The sequence below is a fragment of the Canis lupus genome, chromosome 15 (assembly GCF_048164855.1).
Source record: "Canis lupus baileyi chromosome 15, mCanLup2.hap1, whole genome shotgun sequence".
Classification (NCBI taxonomy): Eukaryota; Metazoa; Chordata; class Mammalia; order Carnivora; family Canidae; genus Canis; species Canis lupus.
In genome coordinates this window covers 34,727,701-34,749,745 of record NC_132852.1, presented here as the reverse complement: position 1 = coordinate 34,749,745, position 22,045 = coordinate 34,727,701, and the positions used below count along the sequence as shown (strand labels likewise).

General features: G+C 49.9%; 1 protein-coding gene across 12 annotated transcripts in view; it reads left to right on the top strand.

The window, feature by feature from the left end:
* Positions 1-4,118: 4,118 nt before the first annotated feature.
* FGFR1 (fibroblast growth factor receptor 1) overlaps positions 4,119-22,045 on the top strand; it is a 50,886-nt gene continuing 32,959 nt past the window's right edge. For 7 of the 12 annotated variants that reach the window (XM_072776491.1, XM_072776488.1, XM_072776487.1 and 4 more), the window contains exons 1-2: positions 4,119-4,738; positions 12,588-12,766. In XM_072776491.1, coding sequence (XP_072632592.1) covers positions 12,676-12,766 — 91 coding nt within the window. In that variant the 5' untranslated portion in view covers positions 4,119-4,738; positions 12,588-12,675. Of the gene's footprint in view, positions 4,739-5,030; positions 5,116-5,202; positions 5,227-6,334; positions 6,575-12,587; positions 12,767-22,045 lie in introns of those variants that run through there. The other 5 variants (XM_072776481.1, XM_072776489.1, XM_072776480.1 and 2 more) reach the window with 5 other exon arrangements.

Sequence of the window (22,045 nt, the reverse complement as noted above, 5' to 3'; positions counted from 1 at the left end):
CCTACTCCCAGTTGGTAGGAGAGAGTGAAATGTTATTTACAAAAACATCAAGCCAAACAAGACCCTCCCTTCCCTGATATGCTGGAGCTGTGCTGAGAACAGCCAGGGGTCACCAAATGGCAGCCAGATGGTAACTGACTGCTGCTCCCTAACTCCAGGGGCCTGGGGCAAAAGGCTTGGCCGCCCACCTGCTCCCAGGAACCTGTGAACATCCACTCTGTAGGCAAAAAACCCAGACAGTTCGCTCCTGAATCCCATCCTGCATCCAGTCCCTGGGGGCTGAGCCGCTGCTGGCTCCCTCTGGTCTGAGCAGCAACCTGGCCCAGCTCTGACCCAGTACAGATGTTGCCTTCCCTCCACTAACTTGTTCTGCAGGGGGGAGGTGTTAACTCTGCAGGACCAGCACAGTGTAATCTGGGTACTCACCTCTCCTGGGAACAGCCAAGCCCCAGGAGAACTAAACTCACATGGAGCAGGGGAGTGCTGGGGAGAGAAGAGGAGTTCCCTTCTCCGTGGAAGAACTCTGAGGCCACAAGTAGCTGGAGGAAGAAGGAAGGGATTTTCTGCAGTGTTTCGAAACAAAGAGAACGGATGGGGCTTTGGGGAGAGCTCTGTTTCCCTCCATTTCATTCAGCACTGTTTCTCTCCTCCCACAGATCCAGGAGGCAACAGGCCCCCAACTGGTTATCAGGTCCTTGAGCATGAGAGCTTTTGTCTCCCCCTCAGACATCTAGCTGGCAGGGCAAGGGGCCTACAAATCCTCCCTGACCCTCCCAGCTCTTTGTTATCTCAGAGGGAAGATTACATTTCTGTGTGGGGAGGCAAGGTGCCAGGAGTCCTCAGAGCAGGACAGAGGCAGGCAGAGCTGCTGGCTGACCCCACTGGCTCCCCCCTTGCCTGGAACTGCTCAGGCCTGCCCTGGGGATGCTCTCCCTTCAATGGCCTGGGGCCTGTCCTGAAATGAAGGGTCTGCATTTCAGAAAGAGGGGGAGAAGCAGCATGGAAGGAGAGTTGGGCTGGAAGGGTAAAAGCAGCCAGCTCTCAATTATTCTGAAGCCATATCTATGGTTTGGATGGCCTATTCATTTTCTGGGTTTCTCACCTTCTCCATTCTGCTATCTTTGGCTGTTTCCTTGAGAACTGGAGGAAAGACAGCTATCAAGTTGGCCACTTGCTTTCATTTTGGTTTCTTGCTAAATCTACAGAGGAATTTGTTCAGCAGCAGAGAGACAGGCTTTTAGATCATTCTCTTTCTATTTAAACCAAGGACACTTCCTTCAGCCTCCTCTTTGGGTTCAAGATACTCTTCAAATGCTTCCAGATCAAAAGAATAAAAGGGCTGGATTGAGATCCCCTGTTTTAGAAGACTCACAGAGAGGAAGGGGGATATATTCCTATTCAGTAATAGAGTGGGAAAGATAGTGGTTGGATGTCAACATAAACACTGGATTCTCCACGGCTTGGCTTCCCAGCTCTGTTCCCTCCAATTGCATTTCTTCCTCTGGTAACCCAGGTTTGCTACTCTCATTAAGTCCACCACCAACAAATACATATGGAACATCTTCTGAGTAACATCCTGAGCTTGTCTGACACAGAGATGGGGTCCTTGCCCTGGTATAGTTTGGAAACTAGTTAGAGACAAAGAGTAAAAAAAAAAAAAAAAAAAAAAAAAAAAAAAAAAAAAAAAAAAAAAGTGACTAACAAAGTTAAGTCTCAGATCAATGGGATAGACCAGATCAAGAGAGTTCCAGGGAAAAAAAAAGAGAGAGAGAGAGTTCCAGGGGCTGTCAGGGCTGGGAGTGGCAGGGAAGGCCTATCTAAGGGGGGAGAGCATGAGTTTGGCCTTCTAACACAGCTGGAATGAGCATTTAAAATGAGGAAGGCCTGGAGTGGTTGGTTAAGCATCAGACTCTTAATCTCAGCTCAGGTCTTAATCTCAGGGTTGTGAGTTCAAACCCCCTACTGGGCTCCACACTGGATGTGAAACCTACTAAAAAAAATGAGGAAGACCCAATGGGTGAGCAGCTTATAAGGGAGGTTTACACCTATCTTAATCAGGAGCTATAAGGTATAAGGATGAAAGGATAGGCTTGTAGGGGAATAACCCTTTAACCATGGCTAAAGTTCATTTATTCTGCAAATACATGACCTCCTGCTTTTTATTTGGTTGTTAATTTATTCAACCATTCAACAAATATATATTGAATATTTACTCTGGCTAGCCAATAAATAGCTATTGAACTCCTACTATGGGAATGACACTGTGATGGTTACTGTTCTTTCACTTGCTGGTCAAATAGAGAAATAACTTAGACTACTTCCTTAAATTTGGAAGGAGGTTAATCTCATTCAGTATTCCAGCTTCCATAAGATTGAGGGTTTTGTGGGGTAGCAATGAAGTATACGTCCTACCTTCACTTACATACTGACTTTTTAAAAAGATTTTTTAAATTTATTTGAGAGAGAGAGAGAGAGAGAATGCGCATGAGTGGGAGGGGGCAGAGGGAGTGGGAGAGAATCCCAAGTAGACTCCCCCCTGAGTGTGGGGCTCAATCCCAGACCCTGAGATCCTGACCCTGAGCCTCTGAGCCAGAAGTCAGATGCTTAATGGACTGAGCCACCAAGGCACACTGAGGTAGTAGTCGGGAGTGGGAGAGAATCCCAAGTAGACTCCCCCCTGAGTGTGGGGCTGGATCCCAGACCCTAAGATCCTGACCCTGAGCCCCTGAGCCAGAAGTCAGATGCTTAACTGACTGAGCCACCAAGGCACACTGAGGTAGTGACTTCTATTTGTGTAATACTTTAGTGTGCTGACATCCATTATTTATTTTTAAGATTTTATTTATTTATTCATAGAGACACAGAGAGAGAGAGAGAGGCAGAGGGAGAAGCAGGCTCCATGCAGACAGCCTGAGGTGGGACTCATCCAGAGTCTCCAGGACCACGCCCTGGGCTGCATGCAGTCGGCGCTAAACCGCTGCACCACTTATTTTAGTTGATTCTCGTGACAAACTTCTGAGAGAGTCTCAATGTAATAGTTAAACAAGTCTTGATTTTTTTTCACATGTATGACTTGTCCAAAATCAAACAGTTCATAAGTAGGGGACCAGAATAGAGGCATCTTTCATACCTAGTGTGACATACTTCTCACCCTACCAATGGCCCCACCCTGGCAACCTGGGAGCCTCAGAAAAAATACAGACTCTTGGCTCCTTTCTGGCACATCTTGATTCCTTAGGTCTGAGTAGGTCCAGGAATTTGTATTTTTTATAAGTTTCCCCAGAGAATTTATGTGCATTTGGATTAGGGAGCCGCAAGATTATAGATTATAGTGGCATTTAGACACTCTTCCTCGGGTTCCACAGAACCTTTTCCTCAGGTACTCTGGATGGATTCTGATTAATTTCCAAACCAATAACATGCCCGATTCCCACCACTCACTCTTTGCTTCCTAAAATTCACTGCAGGTTGAAGACTTCTGGAGGCCCAGAATGGTGCTGCAGCATTCGTAGCCCGCACCCCCCCCCCCCCCCCAACCTCCGCTTCCCGGTAAACCACAAAAACCTAAACTCTGTGGCTGGGAACCGTGAGATGGGAGGGAAGGGTCCGAAGGGGGCGTAGACCTTCTCACGGATAAAATACAGCTTGTATTTATTGACTGTTAACTATGTGGCAGGCCCTCTCTTCATCCTCAACTCTAATGAAAAGCGCTATTATCCCCCCTTTTAGATGAGATGAGAAAACTGAGATTCGGAGCGAGAAGAGTCATTTCCCCAAGGCACGCAGTCAGTGCGACTCCAAGGCCGGTGCTGGCAGGGACACCCTCGGGACCACGGCGTCGCCCCCCCTCCCCCCCTCCCCCCTCCGCCCCCCGCTCCTGTGTCCGCCGCCTGGACCCCGGGCGCCCAGCGGGCGGGGCTCCGAGGCCAGGCCCGCGCGCCCCGGACTCAGACTGCGGGGAAGCTGCCGCCGAGCGCCGCGCCGCCGAGCCCGCTCCCCGCGGTCGGGGGCCGCGGCTGGAACTACAAGGCCCAGCAGGCAGCAGCAGGGGGAGGAGGCGGGGGTGGGACTAGCGCGGGTGGGAGTGAGCGCGAGCCCTCGCGCCTCGCCGGCGCACAGCGCTCGGAGCGCTCCTGCGGGCACTGGTGCGGCGGCCTGGGCGGCGGGCGGCGAGCGGGAGCCCGGAGTCCGGTCCGGCGCGCTGCGGCCGGGGAGCCCGGGCCGTGCCCGAAGCCGGGCGGCGGCGTCCCGACCCGACCCGACCCGACTCCGCTTAGCGCATTGCGGCGACCTCGCCTTCCCCGGCCGCGAGCGCGCGCCGCATCTGGAAAAGCCGCGGAAACCCAGGACTTTCCGCCGGTGCGAGGGGCGCACAGTCCCAGGGCTGCAGTCGGGCGCGCCGCGGGGCCGGGGCCCCCGCCGGGCGATGGAGCCCGGGCTGCGAGAAGCGTGAGGCGCCGCCGCCCGGTTCTGGAGAGGGGGCCGCAGGGTCTGGAGACCCCGGGCGGCGGACGGGAGCCCTCCCCCCGCCCCGCCTCCGGGGCACCAGCCTCGGCTCCATTGTTCCCGCCCGGGCCGGAGGCGCTGAGCCTCGAGCGCCGGCCGCGGGGCTCTCGCGGCTCCGCCAGGACCCGAGCGGAGCCCGGGGGCGGCGGGCCGGAGCCGGGGCCGCGGGCGCCCGCCCGCCCGCCCGCGCCACGGCGGACTCTCCAGCGGCGGAACCGCAGCGCCGAGTGAGGTAAGAGCCGCGGCGCCCGCAGATCCGGGGCGGGCTTGGCGTCCGAGCGGCCCCCGGCGCTGGAGCCTCCCGGCTGCGTGCTTCCCCGCCGCAGCCCGGGCGAGTCCGGCGCCTCCCTCCGGTCGTTACCCGCTGCCTGCGCCTCCCGACCCCCTCCCCGGCGCTCCGCGCCCCCCTTTTGTCTCCCCTCCCGGCTCGCGTCGCCTCCTGCGCCCCCTCCCCGCGCTCGTCCCGCAGCTCCTCCTGCCGCCCAACTTTTCCGCCAACTCGCGCCGGGGAGCTGGCGAGGCGGCGGCGGCGGCGAGTCCTGGGAGCGACCCGGCCCGGGCGAGGGCGAGGGCGAGGGCGGCGGCGGCCCGCGGTGTCCTCGGACCGAGGTGGGGAGGGCGCGAGCGGGCAGCGGTGGGGGGACTGCGTGTGCGTGTGTGTGCTGCATTCCGGCCCATCTCCTTCTAGTCCGCCAGTGGGGACTCCCCCCAATCCAGCAGGTAGCTGTGCGTGGGACGCTAAAGCCCCGGGGTCTTTCTAAGTCTTCCTCCACCTCGAGGGAAGTCTGGGGTCGCGCTTGGGGGTGGGCGGAGAGGGCCGAGAAGGGGGAAGGAAGAGGAGGGGTAGGTTAGCTTCTCCTGGAATAGGTTTTAAGGAGGTGTCGTCACCAAATGGCTGAATCTGCTATTGCAGAGAGCGAGAAAGGAATTCCCTTTTCCAGAGGGGGTTATCTTCTACTGAGTGGATCTCAGAAAGGGTCGGAAGTTTGTGGAAGGGAGGGCGCCCAGCGGGTGATGTTAAGCCCCATTATGGGGTCGCGGGGGGGGGAGGGGAACGTTCGGTTCCAAGCTGGTTCGAGGAGGTGGGGGAAGGGATGAGGGTTTGGCCGGTGCGGTGCACTCGGCCGCGCTGCATGTTGCTTCTCTGGCTCAGACCCTCTGCCCACCCCGCTCCCGCCTCCCGTTATGTGTGGGGTTGGGAACAGAGGAACCCTCGTTTGCAGAGAAATTTATTGACATTGCGGATGGATGGAGTTCGTTGAGCACATAACCTATGAAGGCAGCCAGACCCCCTCGGGCGGGGGTGGCGGGGGTGGTGGTGAAGCTTCCTTCTCCTTTCTGGGCCCAGAAAAAAAAAAAAAATTTCTGCGGTATCTTCCTCCCCTAACACTTTTTCCCCCCATTTTCCAGATGTAGCCGCCGCATCTGGTTTCGTTTCACCCCACACCGCAGCCCCATTAACATTTCCCTCCCTTCCCCCTCACCCACATTAAAACTGGGATCCTTCCACTTGTCCTTACCACCTCCCTCCCTCAACATTTTTTGAGACTGAAGTTGAGGCGTTGGGATTTGCGGAGAAAAGAAAGTTACCCTGGGTCCCAAGTTATTTAGGATCTGAGGGTGGCGGCGCTCTCTCGATAGTGCCGGAAGAAGGCATCGTAGGAGATGGGGCCGGGGGGGGGGGGGGGGGCTCTAGGGGGGTTGGCACTTGGCGAACGGGGCATGTGCTGGAGGTGGCCTCGTGGGTTGTGATTTGACCCAGAACTGGCTCTGATGGAAGTTTCTGGAACCAGAGCATTGCTTTTTCCGCCCCTTGGGTTGTCGCTGTAGCCGCCGGAGCGTCTGGCCCGGCCCGGCCCGGAGTCGCCGTCGGGTCTCTGGCCACCCGCTGGTGGCCTCCTGCTCGCCTTTCCACCCTCCCCGAGCGAGCCGGGGCGCAGCTGCGGGGGACGCGCGAGGGGCGCGGATGCTCTTGCCGCCGGGGGCTCTCCCTGTGCGTTTGAAGGGAGTTAGTGGGCCGCGGCCCCTGGAAGCTAACGTGGGACAATCTGCTTCTTAACGGCTCCAGGTTTGAAAGCGGGCATTGCATCGTTGGGGGTTCTTGTGGGTTTGTTTTCGGTTTTTGTGTTTTGGTTATATCCTTTGAGGTAGGAAGGCACCTTATGGTCCAAGTTGCGCGAGGGCGGGGAGAGCCGGTCCCTCTCACCCTCTCTTTACCAGTCTCTTTCAAATTGAAAACACTTCTCTGGTTTCCTCCTTTGGGCGGTAGTTTTGGAGGCTGTAATGAAATCGCACTTTCTCTAGACATGGTAATTAAGGTGACTGTTTCCTCCGCAGATGTGCCCTGCCCTTTGCACCTCCGGACCAGAGCTTTTTTTGGAATACCGTCTAAACCGTAGAATCTTAGCCTTGAGACTGTTTAGCAGAAAGTGGCCATTTTTCCTGCTTGGCCCAGGTCCCCGGTTCCATCTCTGAGGCTTTAAAAACTAAGTAGCAGGGCCCCCGGGGGACGAGCCTCGGTCTAGCTAATTACCCCCAAGCCTGGGTCATCTCCCTTCCTTTCAGTGACCAAAGGGGAGACCCATTGCCTTTGGCCTGCCCTGCCCTGATGGCCTGCCTCTCTGATGACTTGTTTACATATTTCCCCCCAGTTGATGGGGAGAGGCTCCAGGGCTGCCACTGACCCCTGGAAGAACACAGGGTGTTTGGGGACTGGGAGGTTGCTGGGGCCTGGCTCCAGCTGGGATGGTTCTGTACTGCATTAGTGACGAGCTCCTTGAAATATCTGTTGCATTCAGTCTTAGTCATCACTAAGTGTCAGCTTTTTAATGAGGGCCATCCGGTGGAAGAGCTGCTTGGCCATGGGTGGCTTTGCTGCCTGCTTTTGACTATGCCTGTACAAATGCCCATTTTGTGGGCATCTTCACAAAATGGGATTTGGCCCAGAGTGGGCACCACTTATTTTGGTTCCAAAGTAGGCAGCCTTGGGTGTTTCTTTTCCTTTGGCCTCTGGCCACGGAGGTTGTTAGAAAGTTCCAATAGAATAGCAAGTGAAGCAAAAGCATAGGAAGAAGTAGAGGAGGAGCATTGCAGATACTGTTATTGTTCATCTGTCTTTAGGGAAATTAGAATACATCCAGGCATCCCTATGCGTGAGCTGGCTTTAGCCTTGTCGGACTCCAGACGGCAGGAAGAGCGCACTGAACATTGAGTAGACAGACTCCAGCCATGGAGACCCAGGGAAAAAGCCATGGGTTTTTGCTTTTAGTTGTGTGCTTTGTGCTTGGGCTGTTGTCCTGAAAAAAATAGACTCCTGAAATAGAAGATTTGCTCCTGTGAGCTTGGGCCGTTAACAGCCAGCTTCTACAGACGCACTCTTCTTGCCTCCATTTTTAAATCTCTTTCATCTAAATGTCTTTTAGGGAAGAGCTTCCTGGTAAAGTTTGCGCCTGTTGCTGCTAGAGGCAAGGGAGGTAGAATTGATTCAAATGTCTTGTTCTGAAAAAAGCCTCATCCCTTGAGATGAGTTTAATTTCCTCTTGGGAAATTTGTCTTGCGTTTGCCTTCCCAAGAGCTATGTCAGAGGTCTGAATGCACCAGAGACTGGTGGGAGTCCAGATGTGGAGCTTTAGAGAAGACTCTGCTGTTTCCAGAGAGGATTTTTTTTTTTTTTTTTTTCCAGAGAGGATTAAGTACCACACTTGGGCTAGGATATTCGCTTTTCCCCCTAAGGTTGCATCTACCTGAAGCAGACATTCTCTCCTCACTACCTCTCCAACTCGCAATTAAAGAAGATATATTTGGTCCTCCCCCCCCTCCTCCCCCCCACCAAGTAGATAGCTGTTACCTGAGTGAACAACCCCAAGGATATGATGGTGGTCCACCAGTCCATTTTGTCTTCAAATGCAAGGTTTCCCGGATTATGGTGGAGTAGGTAGTGTTTCACTTATTAATTTTTGGTATATCTCATTCCCAAGGACATTTGGACACTTTTTTTTTTTTTCAACAAATTAATAAGTCTTCAAAGAAATCAATGTTTTGGTGTTAACTTCCTTAAGTCTGAAGAATCAAAATGTATAGAAGATGTCTCATTTGCAAGAGTATCTGTAAGAGTTTCTTTTCAATTGGCCTTTCTTTCATTCACTTATTCACTTAACAAATCTGTCAGCATCTGCCGTGTACATCTTGGGAACTAAGTGTATTAGTGAAAGTTAGGCACAAACCCTACTTCTTAAGGAGCTTGTGAGCTTTGGAAATTCAGAAGAATGAGATCCTTAGCTAGAAGGCTCAAAGACTTATGGAAGAGATAACTTCCTTTTTTTTTTTTTTTTTTTTGAGGTGAGATTCAGAGAATAAGAAAGCAGCGCCCCATTAAAGATGGTGGACGAGCAAAGAAGAGGGCAGAGCATGGAGATTGCGTAGGGTCATGCTGGCCCATAGAGATAGAACACATGCCACATGTGGTCTTAGATTTTCTAGTAGCCACGTTTGAAATTAAATAGAAAGAGGTGGAGCTTGCTTCTATTAATTAATTGGTTGAGATTTTAATGATCTATTTGATTTAGCCCCATATATCCAAAATGCTATCATTTGAACATGTAACCAATATAAAAAATTATTGATAAGATACTTTCCCTTCTTCTTTTTTTTTTTTTTCCACACCAAGGTTTTTTTTTTGTTTTGTTTTGTTTTGTTTTTTAATGATAGTCACAGAGAGAGAGAGAGAGAGAGGCAGAGACACAGGCAGAGGGAGAAGCAGGCTCCATGCACCGGGAGCCCGACGTGGGATTTGATCCCGGGTCTCCAGGATCGCGCCCCGGGCCAAAGGCAGGCGCTAAACCGCTGCGCCACCCAGGGATCCCCACACCAAGTTTTTGATGCCTGAGGTGTCTGTCCTGTATCTAGCACATCCTGATTCACATTAGCCACATTCCAAGGGCTCAGTAGCCAACAAGTGGCTAGTGAGTGACCACTGCCTGGGACACCTTGGTCTAGAATATAGGGTTTGAAGATGAATAGCAAAAAATACCTTTGTAAAGATAGGAAGTTTGAGTCCTCCTACCATCAGTTACCAAAGTGTCCTGAGAGTGCTGTCAAGGAGTGACTCAAAGCACCATGGTTATATATATGTCCTGCCGAAGTGAGCACTAAGCACCATGTTTATACTTCTTACACGTATTAGTACTTAGGAGAGGACAGGCATTTTCACCCATGCTATCTACTTGATCCTCATAACCACCTGTGATGGAGGCTGGGCAAATAACCCCCTTCGGTAAGAAAGTGTGTTTTTGTCCTCCCTGACACCAGTCCTCAGTGAGGACCCCTGTGCCCAGGTGGAATGGGGCTTCAATTCCCCAGAGACCTGCCCAGGTATGGAGAGGCTGAGGGTAGGGCCAGCTGCAGAGGCTCTGAAGAAGCTCAAAGACACCTGCAAGGCTGTAGGTCACATCTGTCCAGCAGTGAAGGAAGGAGACTGTCCCTCAGGGATTTCAAGAATTCATTAATTAGTAGCAGGAGAAGAAGTTGTGGTGAAGGAGAAGGTGGCACTTCCAGTGTCCCAGACAGCATGTGGATTGGTGGTTTGGGTCACTTTTCTTCAGGTTTGTGCAGTTGGGCCTCTGCCCACTGACCTTCTCATTCCAGGAGCTGGTGCTGCAAGGCTGGGTTTCTTGGCAACCTTTGTTTTACAGATGTGGGCCTGTAGGCCCAAAGGAAAGAAGAAAAAGAGACTTTAGCACCTTCTGGAGGGAGTTTGAGCTGGAAAGAAGCAGCCAGATTAGTTTTGAAGTACGCTGATAGCAGAGCTGAGAGAGGACATTCTGTCTCCAGCCCACCCCTGTGAGGAAGTGGGAAGGTTTTTCGAGGACAGAGTGGCGGAGTGGTGGTGGGAGCTGCCCATCTGCTACATTGTAAAGCAAGCTCCTTCGCCTGAGGATGATACCACCTTTCCCCATCTGATACTGAAGATTCATTCATTACCCTGGTGGTTCCTGTGGCACTTGGGTTCTCAGCTGAGTGTACGTTTCTGGGTGACAGGCCTGTATCCTTGGTTTGGTGTATTTTGGGGACATAGTGAGATGTAGGATATGGTTTAAGGATGTCCTCTAGGAAGCATCGCTTCTGTCCCAGGCCTGTGTCCTAAATGGCACATCTGTGATCTGCTTCGAAGAATCTTCTCTCAACCAGAGGAGTTGAGGTGCTCCTATCTCTAGAGTTACCTTGGATCTGTCCGTGTCTATGTGGTTTCTTTGTGGCACAGGGACATTCTTTGGAGAAAACGAGCTTGCACCAGATAGAGCCCGATTCGATCACCTCCATTTGCTTTGTTGTCTCCTGTCCTTTAGCATCGAAAACGGGCGATGAGAGTCCTGGTACTGACCAGCTGCATGTCCTTGAGCAAAGTACTTGACCTCTTGTGGTCTCAGGTTTTCCATTGCTTAAAGAGGAATAATAATTCCTACCAACCCCCGCAAGCTTATATAGCAAGGATGAAATGAAGTTTTATAGGTAGAAATTTTACACTAGAATATGCTTGACACATAGAAGGTATTCAGGAGATGGTCTGTTCTGTCCCCTCAAGTCCCTTCCCTAAGTTTAGAAACTTGAAAGATAAATGTTTGTTTCTCCTGTGATTTGAAATCATTAAAAAATATAAGTAAAGCTTTGGGAGGGAGCTAGCGGTAGTACATGTGTCCACCCGCTGGCAAGCATGTGTGAACGAAGCCAAGAATCTGGGGAGTTTTCTGCCAACCGGGACTGACTCACTTGCGGTGACCACCTCACGAGGGGCCCTGTCTGGCTCCAGGGAGGCAGGGCTGAGGCACCACATTAGGGCATGTTCCGGGGAAGTGGATTTTCTTGAGTAACTGGGATGGCTCCCTGGAGCATGTAGGACAGAAGCCACTTGGTGTATGGAGATGTCACCCCTACCTATCCCAAACAGGGCCCAGAAAGTCTTATCACTTGGTAAATGTTTAGGAGCAGGAGTCCTGTTCCTTAAGATCCTTGGGGGTTGTTTTCAATTTTTCCAGCCCCAATCTGAGAAGGATAAAGGCTGCTGCAGTCTGTGCTTTTTTTAAAAAAATATATTATTTATTTATTTATTTATTTGTGAGAGATACACAGAGAGGCAGAGACATAGGCAGAGGGAGAAGCAGGCTTCATCGGGGAGCCCGATGCAAGACTCAATCCCAGGACCCTGGGATCACGACCTGAGCAGAAGGCAGATAGATGCTCAACCGCTGAGCTACCCATGTGCCCCAATCTGTGCTTTTGTGAATGGGCCCTGGCAACAACCTCTGATTCCTCAGTATGACCTTTTTGGGCCTACTTTCCGGGTTCGTTGCTGCTGGATGTTAGCTGTCACCTTTCAGCGTGGGGGAAGAATGCTGCATCTGTCTTCTGGCTCTGTGCTCTGAGGTCTTTTATAAGTTGGTAAGAGTTGTGTTCTTTCTATATAGGAGGTTAATAGGACCAGAGTTCCCTATGGTGCATGTAGTTTTAGAGATCAAAAGACAGAACCCAGGTGATCACTTATTTCAGCTTCCTGGCTCTGTAGGTCCAGAGAGGGTCAGCCTGGTCCTTGGCTCCAGTTTCCTAGTCCTTGGTTTGTTCCAGAATTCTTCACCTGGTTTGTCCTAGAGGAAGTGGGGTCTGTACTGAGTCACCAGCACACTCAGGCCTCCTGCAGCTCCACCAGGCTCTGGAGCCCTTGCCCATGAAGTGGCAGGACTCCTTGGGACTTTCACAAGCCTCTTCCTTTTCCTAGCACAAACGATCCTGGGGCTTATGCCTCTAAGGACTTTGTGACAATTTTCCCAGCAAGGCTTGCACGTAGCCCACACTCAGGAAGTAGTTGTAGAGCTGAACCAAAGTGCTATTTTGTCTAATTAAGGTCTATAAGCTCGAATTCAGTATTGGGGCAGGACCACAGCTTTCTTCCTGCTTTCAGGAGTAAGTTGTTGCCTCAAGCACCCTTCTGGACAGGGTGACTCTGTGACATGCTTTAACTTCTTTTTCTCCTTGCCTTCCCACCTCCCAGGCAGGCCTTCCTAACTTTCTGGGTTTTTTTCTTTCCCTAGAGTCAGCTTGAAGAGGAAGATCAAGCTCAGGACGGAGTCTCCATGGAGGTGTGGAGCCTGGTCACCAACCTCTAACTGCAGAACTGGGATGTGGAGCTGGAAGTGCCTCCTCTTCTGGGCTGTGCTGGTCACAGCCACACTGTGCACTGCCAGGCCGGCCCCGACCTTGCCTGAACAAGGTAAGCCATAGGCTGAGGGGTCAGTCTGGACTCCTGGGCCTCAGAAACATAGCAGACTAGGACACCAGTGATGTGTTGACTGGGAAGGTTCTACCCAGGTGGAGCAAAGGGCTCCTTTTTGTGGCAGAGGCTTCCACAATACCTGGGCTGGTTTGGGTCTGGCTCAAGAAGTGACTTGACCTAAATACACCCTGCTTCGGCAGAAATTAGAAGTCACAAAGGCAAAAAAAAAAAAAAAAAAAAAAGAAGTCACAATGGCTAGTGACATCCATCTGCCAAAGGTGACATGCCTAGGGTGCGTTTGTGCTTTTCTCTTCCTGAAAAAAGAACAACTGATTGGGATCCAGGAGCTGGCTCCCTAAACTAGATGATCTATAAAATGGGGCCCAAGTGACATATGCGTTCGTTTGTTTGAAACTGGGATCAGGAGATGTTGAAGGATGTGGGAGCTTGATAAAGACCTCTGGCTTCTAAAAAATTATTCCAAAGACCCATCTTCTGTGAGAGCTGGTGTTCATGGCCACATGCCTGCCATTTTACCTTCCTTGACCATGTCAGACAGGCTCTGTTTGGAGGCCTGCTGAGAAGTTTGCTTTGGATATGCACCAGTGGGGGGATTTCAAAGAGAAGGAAAGCCAGGGAGCGTTATGGTGCCTGGGTGCTGGTGGACATCTGTGGCTTGTTGGAAATTCAGAGATTATGAGTAACGGGAGGGACTTGTTCATGGGATTTACTGGAGTTGTGAAAATACTTCATGGAGATTACAGGTACAACACACTTAGAAGGATCTGTGAGAATGTACTGCTGCCAAAGGGTAGTATGGCTTGTGACTCAGTGGCTGATCATATAAGTAGAGAGATTGGTGGGTGGTGGGTGAGAGACTCAGGTACATTTGACATGTGGCTGAGCTTAAGGGGGCACCTGTCTTAGCTGTCAGGACCTGTTTTGAGTGGTAAATCATGAGTGAGCATATTTGTCCCCTCACATGGTGATAGAGAAGGGCACACGAGACTTCACTGGAGCAGGCCGATTAATGTGGCATTCAGTAACAGAACAGAATGTTAGACTTGAGCTAGAACATGCCAGCGACCCAAAGTTGGAGAGATCATCTCTGCCCATTAGAGAATTTATTGTCAGGAAGAGACAAGTACAGAGGTAACTAAATACAGGTAGACCATGTTCAGATCACATGGTAGAGTCATAACAACACAGTGGGAATGCAGAGGAAGAAGAGAGCAGAGAGCATCTGACAGGGGTCTAGAGGTGTGGGTGGGGGTTTGTTTGGAAGAGGAGAATGAAGAACATTCCAGGCAGAGTAGCAGGAGTAAGGTTACTTAGGCAGCATGTATAAGACATATACAGAACGAATATATGGTCTGGTGAGCAGGTGGTGGTAGGAAGTAACACCTAGAGAAACTGGGTTGAGTTAACATATGGAAGGCCTTAACACCCTGCTAAGGAAACTATACTTAAAGGGGTAGTTAGTGGGAATCTCAAAAAATTCTGAGCAGGTAGTGATGTGATCCAGCTTTCAGAAAATTAACCTGGCAGTTGAATTCGGGTGGATGGGAGGAAGACATCTATATTTGAATCCTGCTCAGCCCTTTAATGTCTGCATCACTTGCTTCAGCACATTACTCAGGCACACTAAGCCTTAGTTTGCTCATCTTTAAAATGAGGATGGTAATAAGCATTGAATGAGATAATTCAGATAAAGCACCTACAGTAAAGTTAGGACTGCTGCTACCACAGTTGCCAGATAGACGAATTAGATGTTTGTTTTAAGTGTCTAGCAAGGAGAAGAAAGCAGAATGTGAGGCATGAGATTGTAAAGGAAGGAAAAACTAGCAGACAATATAGAAATCGAATCTATGGGTTTCAGTAGGTTGGCTGTCTACTCTGGGTGACTAGAGATAGAGACAAAATGAAATGAGAGCAGAAGGAATTAGGACAGGAGGTTTATGAGGAGTAGAGATCTGGATCAGCCACAGTGTAGACGGCAGCAAGGGAGTCCAAAAAGCCAGGAGGGCTTGGATGAGGTTTGAGAATATGAATTCATCATGGGCGCTAAAGTATCTTTTTGTTGTTGTTTTTTTAACTTTCTCTAACAAACTCTTTTGTGCCTGAGAAATGGAGGGTGGAGAAAATGAATGGTATGGGTCTCAGGCCTGGACACTTGTACTCAGGAAGGGGATGTCCAAGGGTACAAGCCTTAGAACTTTAGGGTGAGGTGGGTGAGGTTCACTGAAGCCACTGGCCATGGATCCAAATGAGAAAGGAAGCCCAGGCAGTGATGGAGGGTGGAACGGGGTGGGGTGAGGGGGGTGGCGATGTCTTGAGGTAGAGGAAGCACAGGCCAGAAGCAGCAGGAGGAAACAGGGGAGGTAGAGGGGGTATGAGGAGGCTCTCTAGTGGTGAGGACTGAAGTTGGACCACCATTTTTAAAAGAATCAACTTAGCTGAGGTATAACTTACACTCTGGAAAATATACCAATTTTTAAGGGTACAGTTCAGTGTGTTTTGCTAAAAGTAACGTCCCATGTAACCACTACCCCAATCAAGAGAGGGAACGTTTTCATCACCTCTAGAACTTCTCTCTTGGCCCTCTGCATTCAGTGCCTGGTTTAGCACTGACCCCAGCAATCATGGATCTAGTTTTGGTTGTCATAGACCAGTTTTGCCTCTTGTAGAATTTCTGAAATGGCATTATGTGGCAAATGTGTAGCCATTCCCCTGTTGATGGCCATTTGGCTTAGCAGTATATTAAGATTTATTTATTTATTTATTTATTTATTTATTTATTTATTTATTTATGAGAGAGCAGAATGAGCAAGCAAAAGAGCATGCACAGGGTGAGGGACAGAAGGAGAAGGAGACTCTCCGCTGAGCAGGGAGCCTGACATGGGACTTGATCCCAGGACCCTGGGATCATGACCTGAGCCAAAGGCAGATGCCTAACCTGGGTGGTGCCCAGTTTGGGTTATTATTAATAAAACTCCTGTGAACATCTGTGTATCAGTTCTTCTGTGGGCTTAAGCTTTGCTCAGTTGCCTTGGTTTTGATTTGGGCACCATTTCTTACTTTGACTCTTGGGAAAGTTTCTCTGTGTAGAACTTTTTTTTTTTTTTTTAAAGATTTTATTTATTTATTCATGAGAGGCACACAGAGAGAGAGCGAGAGAGGCAGAGACACAGGCAGAGGGAGAAGCAGGCTCCATGCAGGGAGCCCAACGCGGGACTCGATCCCAGGTCTCCAAGGATCACGTCCTGGGCTGAAGGCAGCGCCAAACCGCTGAGCCACCCGGGCTGCCTATCTCTGTGTAGAACTTATAAAAATAAATAAATAAATAAATAAATAAAGATAATGAGTATCTGCTCCTGAGGTCCTTGTGACTGTCAAATAAGAGTGTATGCAAAGCTCTTATTAGTACAGGGCCTGGCACATGGTCCCTTAACAGTAAATAGCAGTTGTGGGTCCTTTTTCCTGGGACCCCACAGAAGACGCCACATGGTGAGGGGCTTGTTGTTTCCTGGGTGGCATAGAACACCTTAGGACACAGATGTGGAAATCCACTGGACTCAGAGGACACGCCCCCGTCTTGGTGCAGGGTTGCCCTTTCACAGAGCTTATCCCTCCTAAGTTTGTGATAGCAGAACACATGCCCCACAGTCTTCAGAGAACTGCTGGGAAATTGTAAGGGAAAATCTGTCTCTGTGCTTCGTAAACCATAAGGTACCTCACAAATATAAAGTATCATCGGATAGTCTTGGCCTTGCTGATTATTAAATAATAATGCTGCAATTGTCCTCAGAAAAGACTATAATCTGTGTATAAAGAGTTTGTCCAAGAGTTTAAACCCAAAACTCTGCTCCCACGGAGAGCTTTTCCCCTTTAGAAAGGCGTTCCTGTAATTGTGTGTGTGTGTGTGTGTGTGTGTGTGTGTGTTGGGAGCCCTTCCCCCAGTCTGCAAATGCTCCTAAGGGAGTGGGGAGGGCCTAGAGTTTCTGGCTGTCCTTGGAAAGTTGATTTAATAAGGGTTCCAGGAAAACCAACCTCCCTCCGTCCCTCCCTCTCCTTTCCTTTCTCTGGTTTGGGATCTTAAAGAAGCTAAGCTTGTTTCAGATCACGTCTTGAAGGAGGAGGCAGTGGTGTGGCTGGACCGAACCTGGGTTGTGGGCAGGCGGCAGAAGGCCCCTTTAGAAAGATAAGCACCAACTTGAAAGACATTTTGAACTTGGGGAGGGTTGTGTCTGTGTATTTTTCTCTCCTTTGGAATAAGACTTGGCGAAGCAAGTGGGTGAATCCAACACGGCTTGCGAGGCTGCTGCTTGCAGCTGGAGGTGGGAGTCCTTGAACGTGGGTGAAACACCCCAGACCCCTTGGCCCAGGGGACAGTATGAGGCTTGCAGTCTCCACAAATACTTGTCTACATACCCAGAAACCTGCAACTAATAAGCGATTTAATGGGCCCGGGTTTTACAGCTCCTCCCACCTACCCAGATTTGAAGGAGTCTGGTGGCCGGTTGAAGGGGGAGAGGTTACAGTTAATGGAAAAGCCGCACGTTTCCATTTCTGGCTGTAAGCCCCTCAATGCTGATGCCGGGAGTCACAAAGCAAGGCTTTGTCTTTGTGTTCCACAGAAACCTGCGCCCATGGGGGAGAAGCTACAAGCAGTGCCAGAAACATTGCCTCAGCTTCAGGTGGTAGGGCCCCCAAGGGGCATGGCCTTAGGGGGAGATGCAAATAGGTAGCACAGGGTATCCCACCACCAGCCTCAGGTAGGCTGCAGCCTATCGGTGTGGCCAGGGGACCCGTGGCTGGTGGCTGCCCTGGGACAGCATCCAGGATCCTTCCTCTGTCCAATCTGCCCCCAACATAATCTCTTCTTGTGAAAAGAACCTGTTTCCTTTGAATGCACACTGGATGTTCCAGTGGAGTTTCTTCACCCTCTGCCCAGAAGGCAAGTGAATTACATGGAGCAAAAGGAGACGTTGGGTGACCCACTTGAGGATAGGAGTGGAGGATTTAGGTGGTAGAAATCTGTAGAGTGCTCACCTACCAAGTTTCCCCAGAGGGTCCGCTCTGTCCCACACCCTCCTCCCCAGAGAGTGGAGGCTGGTGAGCCCTGGGAAGGGTGTGTTTGTGAGCGTTCCCAGAGCTGATTGGAGCAGGGTGGGGGTAGGGAGGACCCAGTGCCCGCTTGTGAGAGAACGTGAAGGAGGAGCACTCACGTGTCCCGCTTGACCACGCTGGGCAAGTGCAGCAAAGCCACTCCAGGGCTATGTTCTTGGCTCTGGCTTCTGCATTGCTACACTATTAGCTTCACTGATTTTCCACTCTGGCTCTGCCAGCCAGCTCCCCGAAGTTAGGGAGGAGGAATTTCTCAGGGAAGAACAAATGGCTGTCCAGAGCCCTTGCTGCGGGTGGGGGAGGGGAGGGAGCTCAAACAAAGAATCAGGCTGGGATTTTGTCACCTGGTTTCTTCGACTACCTGGAGTCTGGGGTGGGCAGGAACTGCAGAGAGTGCCAGGGATTCCTTTGGAGTCTGTGGCCCCAGCATGGAGGTTAGTTAGGTCAGCAGGGCTCAGCCCCGGTGCTTGCTCCTGGTCAGGCAGAAGCAGTGAGTGATGGCTTGTGTCTGGGACCGTGATGGATGGCCTTGGGAGAAGTGAGTTCTGGGGAGTCATTATCCAAGAGGGCGAGGTCCAGGGGTCAGAGAGCCTGACCAGCAGCTGCGCCCTGTTTTCACAGTGCCTGTTCCTCTGGGGCCACTGGGGGCTCCGGCTTACCCTGTAGACCCCACCTTTGCCTCTTCCTTCCTTTCCCGAAGCCTGGAAACGAGACAACTGTGTCCCTGCTGACCGGGGAAAGTCCAGCTGCTCTGGTGTTCCTGGTCTCCCGAGTTCAGCAGCCCTGTTCAGGCGTCCCCGTTCATTCTGGAAAGATGGCTCTTTTACAACCTACTGCAAACATTCTCTTCTCTCCGTCCACCCTGCCGCCATCTCAGGCCCCAAGGGGATTAGCCAAAAGCTAAGTGCTCTACCTGGGCCCTTGAGGGCCCAAACTGTTTCCTCTCAGGAGAAGCCCTCTGGAGTCTGGGCTTGCTCTCTGATTTCCAGCTGGCAGCAGCCAAGTAGAAGGAGACAAATTGCCTGAAGCCCCCCATGGTAGACTGTTGGCTTCCAAATGGTAGCTCCTGTCCTCAGAGTTCCCCTTCCTGGTTCTCACTTTGCTTGGACTCTCCCCTTTCCCCTTGCCAATCTAGGCACCCACCACCTTTATTTAAAGACTGTTCTGTGCACACTGGGCAGGGTAAGGGTAAGGCGTCTGTCCAGCTAGTGCCAAGCTCTGAAAAAGACTGGCTGTGTCAGAGCTTGATACTCAATGCTCCTTCCTCATCCCACATAGTGTTGTGTCCCTGAGCCTCCTGGGATGGGTTGTGTAAAAGAAGGTGAACGTTGGGGCAGCCGGCCCTGCCATTTGGGTGAACATGGCTGTGTCTCCCTGGCCCTGGATGCGTAGGCCCATGGAGCCTCTAGTGGGTGCCTCAGTGCTTCTGAGCTTAGGCAGGCAGAGAGGTTAAAATCCACCAACAATGAACTTCCAAATATGTAATCAACAAAGTTTAATTTAGAGCTTAGCCCTTCTGTGTTTCCTCTAGAATTAAAAACTAGTCTCTGGCTAATGGTCCCTTCAAGGTTCATTCACAGACTTCACAGATTTTACACTCTCCCTCTCTCTCTCCCTCCTTTCCTTCCTTTCTGCCTCTTTCTCTCTTCCATCCATCCATCCATCCATCCATCCATCCATCCATCCGGCCAAACGAGACTCTTCTTTTCCTTTGTTTTATATGACATAATCATTTATACATAACTGTTGTTTATCTGGGCCCCTTAGCAGGAAATGTTCATCCCTATCTTTTTCTCCTTCCTACTCTTAGTTGAGGGTTTAGCTTGTGTTTAGCCTAAGGCCTCGCTTGAAAGCTACCTCTCCCTTGAAGCCTTCCTGCATCTCCAAGTTAATCACTCTTTTTTTTCCTCCTTTCTGTTGAACTTTCAGTCTAGTACTTGGCCTTACATTATATAGAGCTGTTTTGTTTTTTGTTTCTTTTTTAACATGGTTATTTCCTCCTTTAGAGAAAGAAAGAATGTTGTCATTGCCCTTTTAAAACATGGATATTCGGGGCTTCTGGGTAGTTCAGTCCGTTAAGTATCTGAGCATCTGCCTTCAGCTCAGGTCATGATCCCCAGGGTTTTGAGATCAAGTCCCATGAGCCCCACAGGTTCCCTGCTCAGCGGGAGATCTGCTTCTCCTTCTCCTGCTGCCCCTCCCTCCACTTGTGCACTCTTGCACTCTCTCAAATAAATAAAATATTTTAAAAAATGGATATTTGATATGTTGCTGAGGTTTATCATAGGAAGTTTAGAAAATATAGATGTGTGAAAAGAAAAAGAAAAACTTATATTACCAGCATCTAAAAATAATCATTGCTGGGGCATGTGGGTGGCTCTGTCAGGTAAGTGTCTGACTCTTGATTGGGCTTAGGTCATGATCTCAGGGTCGGTAGATCAAGCCCTGCTTGCTCTACACTCAGTAAGCGAGGAGTCTGCTTGGGATTCCAACCCCAACCCCACCCCCAACCCCTCATCCCGCCCTTCTCTGCAAGCATGCACCCATGTACTCTTTGTCTCTAAAAAAATAAACGAATCTATAAATAAATAAAAATAATCACTGTTTACTGTGAATCCATTTCTTTAGACTGTTTTTCTTGAATTTATACAAACATGACTTTCCAAAAATGGGATTTATATGGTATATACTGGTTTTTAACTTAATCATGTAGTATTTTTTTTTTTAAGTAAGCTCTGTGCCCAACATGGGGCTTGATCTCATGACCCTGTGATCAAGAGCCACATGCTCTACTGACTAAGCCAGCTAGGTGCCCCAAGCATGTACTATTTATTGCCATGCAAAGAACATTTTTCATTGTGCTTTATAACTACATAGTATTCCATTGTATGAGTGTGCAAAATTTATATATTTACCCAGTCCTCCACTGTTGGACAATTAGATTATTTTCAATAGTTCGCACTTAAATGAGCATACTTTTACATCTAAACTTTGTCTATGTAGCCAAGGATATTCACATTCTTTGTTTTTTGTTTTTTTTTTTTGTTTTGTTTTGTTTTGTTTTTTAAGATTTTATTTATTTGTAATAGAACACACGCACAGGAGAGAGCATGAGCGCTGGGGGCAAAAGGAGGGGGAAAGGCGGACTTGATCCCAGGATCATGTTGAACCAAAGGAAGACACTCAGCTGACTATACCACCCAGGGGCCCTGGATATTTACATTCTAAAAGTTTTGATTGCATACAGCCAGATTGCCCCAGAAAGGTTATACCAGTAAAGGTCTTTTAAAATAATAATTGGTAAATATTATTTATTACACCTTCACACTCTGTATGCTTTGCATTTTTATGTCTTTACACCGATCTCATGCCATATGTTTTATTCCCGTAATCAGATGAGGAAACTGGGATCTAAGGAGTTAAGTAACTTGTCTGAGGTCATAGTTAGTGAGAGATGGAACTGGGATTCAGACTCAGATCTAACATTGGTATTTTTTTCCAGTGTATTACACTGTGTCCCTATGTCAAATTGGGTTTCTCCCCCAAACTTCAGGCTGACCAACATTTGAATTTGCCAGGTCAGCTCCTTTTTCTCTCACAGGAATCAGGGTCTCCCTTCCTTCCTTCCTTCCTTCCTTCCTTCCTTCCTTCCTTCCTTCCTTCCTTCCTTCCTTCCTTCCTTCCTTTGTGATTTTATTTATTTATTTGAGAGAGAGAAAGCATGAGCTAGGGGAGGAGCAGAGAGAGAGGGAGAAGCAGATTCCCCACTAAGCAGGTAGCCCAACAAGGGACTCTATTCCAGGACCCCAAGGTTGTCACAGCCTGAGCTTAAGGCAAACACTTAACTGATTGAGCCACCCAGATGCCCCTCCACCTCCCTTTCTGGGGTGGTATGAACATATGTGTGATTGGAGTAAGGGCAGCTGGAGATGCTTGCCTTATGGTGTTTCTTGTGTGACATTCTGCTCTCCACTCAGAGGTTATGCATGGGTCATAGGTCTGTGAGCTGCCCTAATGGAAGGGGTTCCCTAGCCTAGAATAATCAGTAAAACAAAAACCCCATTGAGGCCACATTTTCCACTGTAGCTAAGCTCTCCTCCTTGGAATAGGTCTAGGATCAGAGGTCCTCCAAGTGTCAGATGACACACT